Here is a 15,168-nt window from a genome sequence, read left to right on the forward strand (position 1 = left end):
TGTCTGGTGAGAGAGGGTCCGATGAGGGCATCCTTGTTTCTAGAATTGTGCTGGGCTATCATGCCTGTTTTTTGGGGCAGGGGATGTGGGGGAAGTGGGCAGGGGGTGAAGGGGAGGGGGTGGGGTGTGTGGGTGGGCAGGGACTGAAGGAGAAAGTGGTAGAGGGTGTGGGGGAGGGGGGGGAGGGGTGTTGGGCATTGGCCTGGATCTGATCTCTGGGGTGGGGAGTGTTGGTCTGGATCTGATCTCTGGGGTGGGGAGTGTTGGTCTGGATCTGATCTCTGGGGTGGGGAGTGTTGGTCTGGATCTGATCTCTGGGGTGGGGAGTGTTGATCTGGATCTGATCTCTGGGGTGGGGACTGTTGGTCTGGATCTGATCTCTGGGGTGGGGAGTGTTGATCTGGATCTGATTTCTGGGGTGGGGAGTGTTGGTCTGAATCTGATCTCTGGGGTGGGGAGTGTTGATCTGGATCTAATCTCTGGGGTGGGGAGTGTTGATCTGGATCTGATCCCTGGGGTGGGGAGTGTTGGCCTGGATCTGATCTCTGGGGTGGGGAGTGTTGATCTGGATCTGATCTCTGGGGTGGGGAGTGTTGGCCTGGATCTGATCTCTGGGGTGGGGAGTGTTGGCCTGGATCTGATCTCTGGGGTGGGGATTGTTGGTCTGGATCTGATCTCTGGGGTGGGGAGTGTTGGTCTGGATCTGATCTCTTGGGTGGGGAGTGTTGGTCTGGATCTGATCTCTGGGGTGGGAAGTGTTGGTCTGGATCTGATCTCTGGGGTGGGGAGTGTTGGTCTGGATCTGATCTCTGGGGTGGGGAGTGTTGGTCCGGATCTGATCTCTGGGGTGGGGAGTGTTGATCTGGATTTGATCTCTGGGGTGGGGACTGTTGGTCTGGATCTGATCTCTGGGGTGGGGAGTGTTGGTCTGGATCTGATCTCTGGGGTGGGGAGTGTTGGTCTGAATCTGATCTCTGGGGTGGGGAGTGTTGATCTGGATCTAATCTCTGGGGTGGGGAGTGTTGATCTGGATCTGATCCCTGGGGTGGGGAGTGTTGGTCTGGATCTGATCTCTGGGGTGGGGAGTGTTGATCTGGATCTGATCTCTGGGGTGGGGAGTGTTGGCCTGGGTCTGATCTCTTGGGTGGGGAGTGTTGGCCTGGATCTGATCTCTGGGGTGGGGAGTGTTGGCCTGGATCTGATCTCTGGGGTGGGGAGTGTTGGTCTGGATCTGATCTCTGGGGTGGGGAGTGTTGGTCTGGATCTGATCTCTTGGGTGGGGAGTGTTGGTCTGGATCTGATCTCTGGGGTGGGAAGTGTTGGCCTGGATCTGATCTCTGGGGTGGGGAGTGTTGGTCTGGATCTGATCTCTAGGGAGGGGAGTGTTGGTCTGGATCTGATCTCTGGGGTGGGGAGTGTTGGTCTGGATCTGATCTCTGGGGTGGGGAGTGTTGGTCTGGATCTGATCTCTGGGGTGGGGAGTGTTGATCTGGATCTGATCTCTGGGGTGGGGAGTGTTGGCCTGGATCTGATCTCTAGGGTGGGGAGTGTTGGCCTGGATCTGATCTCTGGGGTGGGGAGTGTTGGCCTGGATCTGATCTCTGGGGTGGGGAGTGTTGGCCTGGATCTGATCTCTGGGGTGGGGAGTGTTGGTCTGGATCTGATCTCTGGGGTGGGGAGTGTTGGTCTGGATCTGATCTCTGGGGTGGGGAGTGTTGGTCTGGATCTGATCTCTGGGGTGGGGAGTGTTGGTCTGGATCTGATCTCTGGGGTGGGGAGTGTTGATCTGGATCTGATCTCTGGGGTGGGGAGTGTTGATCTGGATCTGATCTCTGGGGTGGGGAGTGTTGGCCTGGATCTGATCTCTGGGGTGGGGAGTGTTGGTCTGGATCTGATCTCTGGGGTGGGGAGTGTTGGTCTGGATCTGATCTCTGGGGTGGGGAGTGTTGGTCTGGATCTGATCTCTGGGGTGGGGAGTGTTGGTCTGGATCTGATCTCTGGGGTGGGGAGTGTTGATCTGGATCTGATCTCTGGGGTGGGGAGTGTTGACCTGGATCTGATCTCTGGGGTGGGGAGTGTTGGCCTGGATCTGATCTCTGGGGTGGGGAGTGTTGGTCTGGATCTGATCTCTGGGGTGGGGAGTGTTGGTCTGGATCTGATCTCTGGGGTGGGGAGTGTTGGTCTGGATCTGATCTCTGGGGTGGGGAGTGTTGGTCTGGATCTGATCTCTTGGGTGGGGAGTGTTGGCCTGGATCTGATCTCTTGTGGGGGATAGTGTTGGCTTGGATCTGATCTCTGGGGTGGGGAGTGTTGGCCTGGATCTGATCTCTTGGGTGGGGAGTGTTGGCCTGGATCTGATTTCTTGGGTGGGCAGTGTTGGCCTGGATCTGATCTCTGGGGTGGGTAGTGTTGGTCTGGATCTGATCTCTGGGGTGGGGAGTGTTGGCCTGGATCTGATCTCTGGGGTGGGGAGTGTTAGTCTGGATCTGATCTCTGGGGTGGGGAGTGTTGGTCTGGATCTGATCTCTGGGGTGGTGAGTGTTGGTCTGGATCTGATCTCTGGGGTGGGGAGTGTTGATCTGGATCTGATCTCTGGGGTGGGGAGTGTTGATCTGGATCTGATCTTTGTGTTTTTCCATTCCTTTCAGAGAGAGAATCTGATGCGTTCCCAGAAGGAGGAAGAGGAAAGTTTACTCAAAGCGATCCCACTATTTTGTTTTCCAGATGGCAACACCTGGGCCCCACTCACTGAATACGAGAGGTTTGTGTCCATCTCGTTTACTCTGCATTGGAATTCTATAACTTATATTTCTTGAGTCCACATTTGAAAGAAAGAGCTTTGTGGCCTTAGAATGTCCCAAAGTGCTTCACAGCCAATTAATTAATTTTAAGGTGTGGTCACTGTTGTAATGTAGGAAAAACTGCAACCAAGTTGTGCACAGCAAGCTCCCACAAACAGCAATGTGATAAAAACCAGGTAATATTTTACTGATCTTGACTGAAGGATATAGTTGGCCAAGGACACCAGGCAGAACTCCCTTGCTCTTCGTCCAATGATGCCATGCAGACAGAGTCTTAGTTTAACCGCTCATCCGAAAGACAGCACTTCCAATCGTGCCGCACCACTTCAGTACTGCACTGAGGGTTCACCCATCAAGCACACACAGGGCAAGTACAGCACAGATTAGATACAAAGTGAAGCTCTGGTAAAGAGAATCCCTGGCCTGTGTTGGGAAATTTTAGGTCTGTGTTCAGATGTTTCGGCTCTCAGGCCCTGATAGAGATAGGGAGCCCCAGGCCTGTGTCAGGCAGCTGTTAGCTGATATTTTTTACGGCTCTTCCCTCAGGCACTGTCTCCTTCAAATTTGTCGCCACCATCCCTCTCCTCAAATAATCCACCCTCCCCTCAAATAACCCACCCTCTCCTGAAATACCCCACCCTCCCCTGAAATAATCCACCCTCCCCTCAAATAACCCACCCTTTCCTCAAATAATTCACCCTCCCCTCAAATAACCCACCCTTTCCTCAAATAATTCACCCTCCCCTCAAATAACCCACCCTCCCCTCAAATAACCCATCCCCTCCTCAAATAACCTACCCCCTCCTCAAATAACCCACCCCCTCCTCAAATAACCCACCCCCTCCTCAAATAACCTACCCTCTCCTCAAATAACCCACCCCCTCCTCAAATAACCCACCCTCTCCTCAAATAACCCACCCCCTCCTCAAATAACCCACCCCCTCCTCAAATAACCCACCCACTCCTCAAATAATCCACCATCTCCTCAAATAACCCACCCTCTCCTCAAATAACCCACCCCCTCCTCAAATAACCCACCCCCTCCTCAAATAACCCACCCTCTCCTCAAATAACCCACCCCCTCCTCAAATAACCCACCCCCTCCTCAAATAACCCACCCTTTCCTCAAATAATTCACCCTCCCCTCAAATAACCCACCCTTTCCTCAAATAATTCACCCTCCCCTCAAATAACCCACCCTCCCCTCAAATAACCCATCCCCTCCTCAAATAACCCACCCTCTCCTCAAATAACCCACCCCCTCCTCAAATAACCCACCCCCTCCTCAAATAACCCACCCACTCCTCAAATAATCCACCATCTCCTCAAATAACCCACCCTCTCCTCAAATAATCCACCCCCTCTTCAAATAACGCACCCTTTCCTCAAATAATCCACCCTCCCCTCAAATAATCCACCCTCCCCTCAAATAACCCACCCTTTCCTCAAATAACCCACCCTTTTCTCATATAACCCACCCTTTCCTCAAATAACCCACCCTTTCCTCAAATAACCCACCCTTTCCTCAAATAACCCAACCTCCCCTCAAATAACCCACCCTTTCCTCAAATAACCCACTCTTTCCTCAAATAACCCACCCTTTCCTCAAATAACCCACCCCCTCCTCAAATAACCCACCCTCTCCTGAAATACCCCACCCTCCTCTCAAATAACCCACCCTCTCCTCAAATAACCCACCCTCTCCTCAAATAACCCACCCCCTCCTCAAATAACCCACCCCCTCCTCAAATAACCCACCCCCCTCCTCAAATACACCACCCTCCCCTCAAATAACCCATCCTCCCCTCAAATAACCTACCCCCTCCTCAAATAACCCACCCCCTCCTCAAATAACCCACTTTTCCCTCAAAAAATCCATCCTCTCTTCGAATAACCAACCCACTCAAAATACCCACCCTTGACTCCTCCATCTTTGCAAACTACTGCCCATCTTCAACCTCCCTTTCCTCTCCAAAGTCTTATGTTTAACAGTATGCAGTTGGTGGGCATTACTGGAAATTCACTTGACCCCTATCAATAAACACAGACTGAACCGTGGTGTTTGCGTTAGAAGGTGCATGCTTGCAATTTGTAACTCTAAATAAATATAGAAGTGTATCGAGACTGGCTCCAGTTCTATCCTTCTCTGGAATAGAACATGGCAGCAGAGTTTGATTACCTAAAGGTTGGACGCCAAGAAAACACAAATCAGACAGAAAGCTGGAATCCTATTAACCATTATGAAAAACGGCAGAAAATAAGTGTAAACTGTCAGGGTATGATTAACTTCCAAGTCTGAACTATCTGACCAGTGGAAGAATTAACTGGATATGTTAACACAGGTTGTGCCCCAACCAGAAAGGAAACAAGGTATGGCCTTGCTATTCTTGCTTCCTGAAAGAAGTAAAATCAGATGTATTTTGTGAGGCGGATGTCCATCATTTGGATACTGATGAAGGTTTGGAACTTTTATTAAAGTCCCTGGATGAAATTTATAAGGAAGATGATCTGTTAAATGTCTAGGAGGTATCACTAAATTTTGATAGATTTCAAAAAACAGATATTAATTCCATTGAGGAACAGATCAAGGATTTTAACAGATTGTATGGAAGATTGATGAAATTCAATTTGGGGATCTCTGGGTCAGTGCTAGCATTTAAATTGCTGGATTGTGCGAAGGTGTCTCAGATGGACAGGCTTCACATTTTAACTGGTATTCAGTTCTTGGAGAGGAGAGCCTGTTGGATCAGATGTCTGCTGCTCTGAACAAAATTCCTGGGGAAATAATTGTTTCCTTCAGCCCTTGTGGGACAATCCAGAGTGGCATAAAGGATAGAGGACTCAATACTTGCCAGATTTTGAAGTTGCCCTGATACTGGACACAGGCATCAATATAATGGAAAGGTTAAAGACAGGTAGAATGAGGATGAAAGTATCTTTAGCAGATCTATCTATTACAGCAGAAGGCAAAATTGGAACAATAATAATAGACAAATGAACCCTAGGAACATGTAATAGTTAATAGATACTGCAGGTGTGACTCCAAGTATCATTTTGCAATGAACTGTCCAAAGCAGAGAGGCAGGGTCTTCGAAATGACATGATACAGAGAATTCTGAGGAAAAGAATGAAAATAATGATGAAGCTGAATGAATTGTACGGCACACAGGAGCTTTTTTATGGGCTGGTTTAACTGTGCTGTGTTAGATAGTACTTGCACTTCGACAATACATGGAACAGATCAATTAAAATGTTACCTTAATTCATTAAATAGTGAGGATCATCACAAAATTGAATAATACAAAAGTACTACTTGTGTTAGGGTTGATGATGACAAAGCCTTAAGATCACTAAAGAGAGTTGTAATTCCATGTAAAATAGTTATAGTAAGCCATTTTATCAGTATTGATATTGTCTCCAGCAAGATACCTATGCTGTTCAGTAAATCTAGAGTCATAGAATAGTTACAGCACAGGAGGAGGCCATTTGGCCCGGTGTGTTTGTGCTGGCGTTCTGAAGAAGCAACTCACCTAGTGCCACATCTCTGTCTTTTCCCCTTTTCAGATAATGAACCAATTCCATTTTGGAAGCCCCGATTGACCCTGTCTCCACCACAGTCTCAGCCAGTACATTCCAGATCCTAACCACTCGCTGCGTGAAAAGGTTTTTCCTCATGTCGCCATTGCTTCTTTTGCAAATTTCTTTAAATCTGTGCCCGCAGCTTCTTGATCCTTGCACTAATGGGAACAGCTCTTTATCTACTCTGTCCAGACCCCTCATGATTTTGAATACCTCTGTCAAATCTCCCCTCAGTCTTCTCTTCTCCAATGAGAATAATTCTAACTTCTCCAGTCTATCTAAGTAACTGAAGTTCCTCATCTCTAGAACCATTCTCAGGAATCTTTTCTGCATTCTCCTGAATGCCTTCACATCCTTCCTAAAGTGTAGTGCCCATAACTGGATGCAATACTCCATTTGAGTCTGAACCAGTGTTTTATACAGGTTTAACATAACTTCCTTGCTTTTGTACTCCATGCCCCTATTGATAAAGCGCAGGATGCCGTGTGCTTTATTAACTGCTGTCTCAATCTGTCCTGCCAACTTCAATGATTTATGCACATATACACCTATATCCCTCTGCTCGTGTATCCCTTTAGAATTGTACCCTTTACTTTATATTGTCTCTCCATGTTCTTCCTACCAAAATAAATCACTTCACATTTCTCTGCATTAAATTTCATCTGCCACCTTTCTGCCCATTCCACCAATTTATCTATGTCCTTTTGAAATTTGACACAATCCTTCTCACAGTTCACAATGCTTCTAAGTTTTGTATCATCTATAAATTTTTTAAATTGTGCTCTGTACACCAATGTCTAGGTTATTAATATATATCAGGAAGAGCAAGGGTCCCAACACTGACCCCTGGGGAACCACACTATATACCTTCTTCCAGTCTGAAAAACATCCATTAACCACTACTGTCTGTTTCCTGTCACTTGCCAATTCTGTATCCATGTTACTACTGTCCCTTTTATTCCTTGAGCTCTAATTTTGCTCACAAGTCTGTTGTGCGGTACTGTGTCAACTGCCTTTTGGAAGTCCATATACATCATGTCAACAGCATTGCCCACATCGACCCTCTCTGTTATCTCATCAAAAAACTCAAGCAAGTTAGTTAAACTCAATTCTTAACAAATCCATGCTGGCTTTCTTTAATTAACCTGCATCTGCCCAAGTTGACTATTAATTTTGTCTCAAATTATTGTCCCTAAAAGCTTCCCCATCACTGAGGTTAAACTGACTGGCCAGTAGGTGCTGGGCTTATTTTTACACTTTTTTGAACAAGGGTGTAATGTTTGCAATTCTCCAATCCTCTGGCACCACCCCTGAGTCTAAGGAAGACTGAAAAATTATGGCCAGAGCCTCCGCAATTTCCACTCTCACTTCCCTCAGTATCCTTAGATGCATCTTATCTGGTCCTGGTGCCTTATCAATGTTAAGTATAGACAGCCTATCCGTTACCAGCTGCTTATCAATTTTACACCCTTCTAGTGTTGGAATGACATCCTCTTTCACCATAGTCTGGGTAGCACCTCTTTCCTTGGTAAAGACAAATGTAAACTATTTATTTAATACCTCAGCTATGCTTCCTGCCTCTATGCGTAAATCCCCTTTTTGGTCCCTAATTGGCCCTAGTGTTCCTTTTACCACCCTTTTACTATTTATATGTCTGTAGAAGACTTTTAGATTCCCTTTTATGTTAATTGCCAGTCTCTTTTCATATTCCTTCTTGCTTCTCTGATTTGCTTTTTCAATTGCCCTCTGAACTTTCTATATTCAGCCAGGTTCTCGGTTGTATTATCCACCTGACATCTGTCATAAGCACACTTTTCCTGCTTCACCTTAATCTCTGTCTGTTTCATCATCCAGGGAGTTCTGGATTTCCCCTTCAGGGGAATATACCTTGACTGTACTTGATCTGTCTCACCTTTAAAGGTGACCTATTGCTCACTTACCATTTCACCTGTTGATAAATGCATGGTAAAGGCACAAATGAAACTTGAAAAATGAAAAATAAGACAATTATTTTTGGAAAGTTAGTGAATTTGCAGTTTACCCATTCTAGGCATTATTGTATCCCTTTAACAAAACCTGATGTTTCTCATCAGTGTTAAACAATGGCATCAGGTGGTAAGAATTAGAGAGAAGAAAAACTAAAATTATCTTACAGTTACATCGACAATTTGCTCCCCCTACTTATCAAAGATTAAAAATCCTGATAAAATGATGTACATGTGGTTAAGGAATTGTATATTAGTGTGTCAGTCGTGGCTCAGTTGGTGACACTCTCACGCCTGAATCATAAGGTTCCAGCTTCAAGTGACACTCCAGGCGGAGCTTGACCCATTGCACTATTTCAAAGAACCAAGAAGTTCTCCTGGTGAATATTTATCCCATGATCAACATCACAAAAACAGATTATCTGGTCATTATCACATAGCCGTTTGTGGGAGCTTGCTGTGCACACATTACCTGTTGTGCTTCCTACATTATAACAATGACTACACTTCAAAAGTACTTCATTGGCTGATGTGGATCGCTCATGCAAAGAATTCACTTTGGATGATTGGAGGGTATGGTCCCTATCGATTGTCCTAGGGAGAACCCAAAATTACCTTCTGTGCTAGACAATTGTCCTCCCTACTCCAGGAGGTATTACAGTTAATTCAATTTCTGCACATTTGAATGCTTTACATGAAAGGAGGCAGGCTTTCATCAAGGCTGAGGTTCTCAGAGAAAATTCAGAGAACTCTGAGGCATCATAAAACCCCATTTGAGTCAGCATTTAATTCATGAGATTTGTTGTATTACAAAAGATGGGCTCATAGGGAATGGAAAGTTCTGGTAAGGTAATAATGATGGTAAGACAGTAATTATCAAGTGTAGCAATTGAAATTGTTGAGGTTTATTTCTGTTATTAACAAAATGGAAACCAGAACTGTGCACAGTACTGCAGGTGTACTCTGAACTAGGCTCTATACAAGTTTAACGTAACATCTCAATTCTAGGCAGAGATAATTCTGATAGAGGTAATGGATGGGGAGAAAATTGATAGCCAGTCTTTCTGATACATTCTGCCTATGTGTAAGAATAGATAATTTGCCTGGTCTGAATGGCTTGCATCCCAGGTAGCTAAAGGAAGTCGGGATAGAGATAGTGGAAGGGCTTGCCATAATCTTCCAATCTTTCTTTGATATGGTATAGGTGCCAAAGTGACAAATGTGACACCCTTATTCAAGAAAGGGTGTAAGGGCAGTCCTAGTAACTACTGACCGGTCAGTTGAACATCAGTGGTGAATAAGGTTTTAGAAAAAATAATCAGGCAAAAAATTAACAAGAACTTGGAGAGATGAGTTAATTAAAGAGGGCCACATGGATTTGTAAAAGACAGATCATATTTAACTAATCTACTTGAACTTTTGGATGAAGTAACAGAGAAGTTTGATGAAAGGAATGTGGTGGATGTTGTTTAAATGGATTTTAAGAAAGTGTTTGACAAAGAATCACACAAAAGGCTGGTTAGCAAAATTGAGGTTCATGGAATAGGAGGGTTAGTGTCAGCTTGGATTAAAATAAAATTGGCTTAAGGACAGAAAACTGAATTATGGTAAATGGTTATTTTTTGGACTGGAGGATGGTAGATAGTGTTTCCCAAGGGTCAATGCTAGGACCATTACTTTCTTTGGTGTATATATAAATGAACGACTTGGATATTGGAATACAGAGTAAAATATCAAAATTTGCCGATGATACCAAACCTGGAAGTGTAGCGAACAGCGAGGATGTTACAAATTGACAGCAACATGACAGACTAGCAGAATGCACAGACAAGTGGCAGATGGGATTTAATATAGAGAAATGAGGTGATGCATTTTAATAGTAGGAATTGGAAGAGGCCATTTTGACGTAATAGCCTAGTTCTAAAGCACGTGCAGGGACAGAGGAATCTAGGGGTTCATGTGCATGAATCTTCAAGACAAATTGGGAGAGTGGTTAGCAAAGCATATAGGATCTTGGACTTCATAACTAGTGGCATTGAGTACAAAAGCAGGGAAATCCACAACTAGAGCATTATATCCAGTTCTGGTCACCGCATATTAGGAAGGATGTGAGGGTTCTTGAAAGGCTGCAGAGGAGATTTACCAGAATAGTTCCAGGGATGAGGGAGTTTAGCTACAAGGTTAAGTTGGAGAAGCTGGGCTTCTTCTCCTTGGAGTTAAGGAGATTGAGGGGAGATTTGATAGAGGTGTCTACGATACTGGCAGGTTTAGATAGTGTAGACGAGGAAAAGCTGTTCCCAAAATGACTAGGGGACACAGATATAAGGTTTTGGGCAAAGGGTATAGGGGATGTGAGGAAGAATTATTTTACGCAGCACCTGGTAGGTGTGTAGGTGGTGGAAGTGGAGATGATGAATGATTTCAAAGGGAAATTGGATGGGCTCTTGAGGGAATTAGCTGACTTGCTCTACCAAGAGCAACATGGTCTCGATAGGCTGAATGGCCTCCTTCTGTGCTGTCTTTTTTTTATTCATTCCCGGGAGGTGGGCTTCGCTGGTTGCGCCAGCATTTATTGCCCATCCCTAATTTCCCTTGAGAAGGTGGTGGTGAGCTGCATTCTTGAACCGCTGCAGTCCATGTGGTGTAGGTACACCCACAGTGCTGTTAGGGAGGGAGTTCCAGGATTTTGACCCGGCGACAGTGAAGGAACGGCGATATATTTCCAAGTCAGGATGGTGAGTGGCTTGGAGGGGAACTTCCAGGTGTTGGCATTCCCATGTATCTGCTGCCCTTGTCCTTCTGGATGGTGACAGTTGTGGGTTTGGAAGGCACTGCCTAAGGAGCCTTGGTGAATTCCAGCAGTGCATCTTATAGATGGTACACACTGTGCATCGGTGGTGGAGGGAGTGAATGTTTGTGGATGTGGTGCCAATCAAGCGGGCTGCTTTGGCCTGGACAGTGTCAAGCTTCTTGAGTGTTGTTAGAGCTGCACTCATCCAGGCAAGTGGTGAGTATTCCATCACACTCCTGACTTGTGCCTTGTAGATGGTGGACAGGCTTTGGGGAGTCAGGAAGTGAGTTACTCATCGCAGGATTCCTAGCCTCTGATCTGCTCTTGTAGCCACAGCATCTATATGGTTAGTCCAGTTCAGCTTCTGGTCAATTGTAACCCCCAGGATGATGATATTGGGGGTTTCAGTGATAGTAATGCCATTGAACGTCAAGGGACGATAGTTAGATTCTCTCTTATTGGATAAAAGCAAAATACTGTGGATGCTGGAAATCTGAAACAAAAACAAAAATAGCTGGAAAAACTCAGCAGGTCTGACAGCATCTGTGGAGAGGAATACAGTTAACGTTTCGAGTCCGTATGACTCTTCTTTAGAACTAAGAAATATAAAAATGAGGTGAAATATAAGCTGGTTGAGGGGGGTGGGACAGGTAGAGCTGAATAGAGGGCCAGTGATAGGTGGAGGCAAAGAAGAGATTGACAAAGGTGCCATAGACAAAAGGACAAAGGGGTGTTGACGGTGGTGATATTAGCTGCGGAATGTGCTAATGGTGACATTAAGGGTAGAAAGCAGGACAAGCAAGTGACAGATAGCCCTAGTGGGGGTGGGGTGGGGGGAAGGGATCAAAATAAGCTAAAAGGTGGAGATGAAACAATGGATGGAAATACATTTAAAAATAATGGAAATAGGTGGGAAAAGAAACATATATATATTTTAAAAATTATAAATTATTGGAAAAGGGGGGATCGGAAAGGGGGTGGGGATGGAGGAGAGAGTTCAGGATCTGAAGTTGTTGAACTCAATATTCAGCCCGGAAGGCTGTAAAGTGCCTAGTCGGAAGATGAGGTGCTGTTCCTCCAGTTTGCGTTGAGCTTCACTGGAAGATTGCAGCAGTCCAAGGACGGACATGTAGGCATGAGAGCAGGGTGGTGTGTTGAAATGGCAAGCGACAGGGAGGTCTGGGTCATGCTTGCAGACAGACCGAAGGTGTTCCACAAAGCAGTCACTCAGTCTGCGTTTGGTCTCTCCAATGTAGAGGAGACCGTATTGGGAGCAGTGAATGCAGTAGACTAAATTGAGGGAAGTGCAAGTGAAGTGCTGCTTCACTTGAAAGGAGTGTTTGGGCCCTTTGACGGTGAGGAGGGGGGAAGTAAAGGGGCAGGTGCTGCACCTTCTGCGGTTGCATGGGAAGGTGCCGTGGGAGGGGTTTGAGGTGTAGGGGGTGATGGAGAAGTGACCAGGGTTCCCCCCCAAGAATCTACCTCGGCCTTAAAAATATTCATTGACCCATCTCCTCCAATTAAATATTGGAAAGACTAAAGCTATTGTCTTCAATACCCGCTACAAACTCTGTTCCCTTGCCATTGATTCCAACGCCCCTCCCTGGCAACTGTCTGAGGCTGAACCAGTGTCTTCGCAACCTTGGTGTCACATTTGACCCTGAGATAGCAACTACATACCTGCGCAACACTAAGACTGTCAACTTCACCCTCCACAACATCACTTGCCTCCAGTTCATCTGCTGCTGAAATACTCATCCATACTTTTGTTAGTTCTAAACTTGACACTCCTGCACACTCCTGACCAGCTTCCAGCTTAATAAACTTGGAAAAACTTCAGCACATTCAAAGTTCTGCTGTCCCTATCCTGACTTGCACCAAACCCCCTTCACATATCCACTGTGCTTAGTGACCAACACTGGCTCCCAGTTCAGCAATGACTCATGTAAAATTCTTATCCTTGCTTTCAAATCCCTGTATGACCTCGTCCCTCCTCATCTCTAATCTCCTTCAGCCCCACAATCCTCCAAGTTAGCTGCACTCATCTGTTTCTGGCCTCTTGAGCATCCTCTATTTTAATCGCTTCACCCTTGGCAGCTGTTCAGCTGCCTGGACTCTTAGCTCTAGAATTCCCTGGCTAACCCTCTCCATCTCTCTCTCTCTCCTCCTTTTAGATGCCCCTTAAACCTACCTCTTTCACCAAGCTTTTGGCCAACTGATCTAATATCTCTGATGTGACTCTGAGTCAAATTTTGTTTAATAACTATCCTGTGACACTCCTTGGCATGTTTTACTACATTAAAAGTACTATATAAATGCAAGCTGTTGTCAGTCTATGGTTATTCTTATACAAAAAATGTTTTTTTGTTTCTTTTAGTGAAACCTTCTCCTTCGTCCTGACCAACATAGATGGCAGCAGGAAGTTTGGCTACTGCAGACGCCTCTTGGTGAGGTCCAGCTTTGTTCTCTAGTTTGCTACTTTCTTTCTCCACATCCCAGTTTCCTCCCACAGGTTGAAAATCATTGCAATGTTTCTCATTGGGTCTCAAAAGCAGGATAGGTTAAATCAGTGTGGTGAAGGGGGAGGGATGGACTGTCTTCATCAGATGTTGTTTAGTCCACACCAAAGCAGCCTTAATCCATGCTGCGAAAGTTGTTGTTCCAGACTTCAGTCCAGGTTTTTCCAGACCATCCTGCACCCAACTCCAATCCAGTGTTGGGATTGAGGGCTTCGGTCCTCCAATAGACAGGATAGGAAAGTGACTGAGACTGGGAGGTTTGCAACAATAATTACAATGCAGCAGATTATCTCCTCCCATGGGGGCATGTCCAAGGTGGAGGGGCTGTCTCTGTTATGTTATTGATTACCGGTGCAGTCAAAATGATTGACAAATGAGTAACTCACATCCTGACTCCCCAAAGGAGTGCAGCTCCCACAACACTCAACACCATCCAGGACAAAGCAGCTCGCTTGATTAGCATCCTATGCAACACCTTAAACACTTGCTCCCTCCACCATCGATGCACAGTAGCAGCAGTGTGTGCCATCTACAAGATGCACTGCAGGAACTCACCAAGGCTCCTTCGACAAGACCTTCCAAACCCACGACCGCTACCATCTAGAAGAACAAGGGCAGCAGATAGATGGGAACACCACCACCTGGAAGTTCCCCTCCAAGTCACTCACCACCCTGACTTGGAAATATATTACCGTTCCTTCACTGTCATTGGATCAAAATCCTGTAACTCCCTCCCTAACAGCACTGTGGGTGTATCTACACCACATGGACTGCAGCGGTTCAAGAAGACAGCTCACCACCACCTTCTCAAGGGCAACTAGAGACAATGTCCACACCCAGCAAGATTTAAAGTAAACAAAACAAACTTTGGAACAAGTGCCAGACTCGCATGTCAGAGTTGAGCTGAGCACCTTGTGTCAGTAGGAGGTTCCTGGTCTGTGTGTGTGACCTGACTGCCTTTCAGATGAGGTGTAACTGCTGCCCCACTAACAGTGTAAGTGCTTCCCCTGTACTGACCCTCTGAAAGAGCTGTTCTCGCTCAGTACTGACCCTCTGACAGTGCAGCACTCTCTCAGTACTGACCCGCTGACAGGGCAGCACTCCCTCAGTACTGACATTCTGACAATGCAGTGTGCCCTCAGTACTGACCCGCTGACAGGGCAGCACTCCCTCAGTACTGACCCTCTGATAGAGCTGCTCTCGCTCAGTACTGACCCTCTGACAATGCAGCGCTCTCTCAGTACTGACCCTCTGACAGTGCAGCACTCCCTCAGTACTGACATTCTGACAGTGCAGTGTGCCCTCAGTACTGACCCGCTGACAGAACCGCCCTCACTCAGCACTGACCCTCTGACAGTGCAGCACTCCCTCAGTACTGACCCTCTGACAGAGCCGCCCTCGCTCAGCACTGACCCTCTGACAGTGCAGCAGTCTCTCAGTACTGACCCTCTGACAGTGCAGCACTCCCTCAGTACTGACCCTCTGACAATGCA

The 15,168-nt window shown here is 46.2% G+C and overlaps 1 protein-coding gene across 5 annotated transcripts in view; it reads left to right on the top strand.

Moving 5' to 3' along the window:
- Window positions 1-15,168, top strand: part of LOC144683645 (DENN domain-containing protein 2D-like) — a 119,612-nt gene that overhangs the window by 57,899 nt on the left and 46,545 nt on the right. For all 5 annotated transcript variants that reach the window (XM_078546891.1, XM_078546889.1, XM_078546888.1 and 2 more), the window contains exons 4-5: window positions 2,649-2,761; window positions 13,534-13,603. In XM_078546891.1, the coding sequence (XP_078403017.1) occupies window positions 2,649-2,761; window positions 13,534-13,603 (183 nt within the window). The remainder of the gene's footprint in view (window positions 1-2,648; window positions 2,762-13,533; window positions 13,604-15,168) is intronic.

This window comes from Cetorhinus maximus, chromosome 8 (genome assembly GCF_964194155.1).
Source record: "Cetorhinus maximus chromosome 8, sCetMax3.hap1.1, whole genome shotgun sequence".
NCBI lineage: Eukaryota > Metazoa > Chordata > Chondrichthyes > Lamniformes > Cetorhinidae > Cetorhinus > Cetorhinus maximus.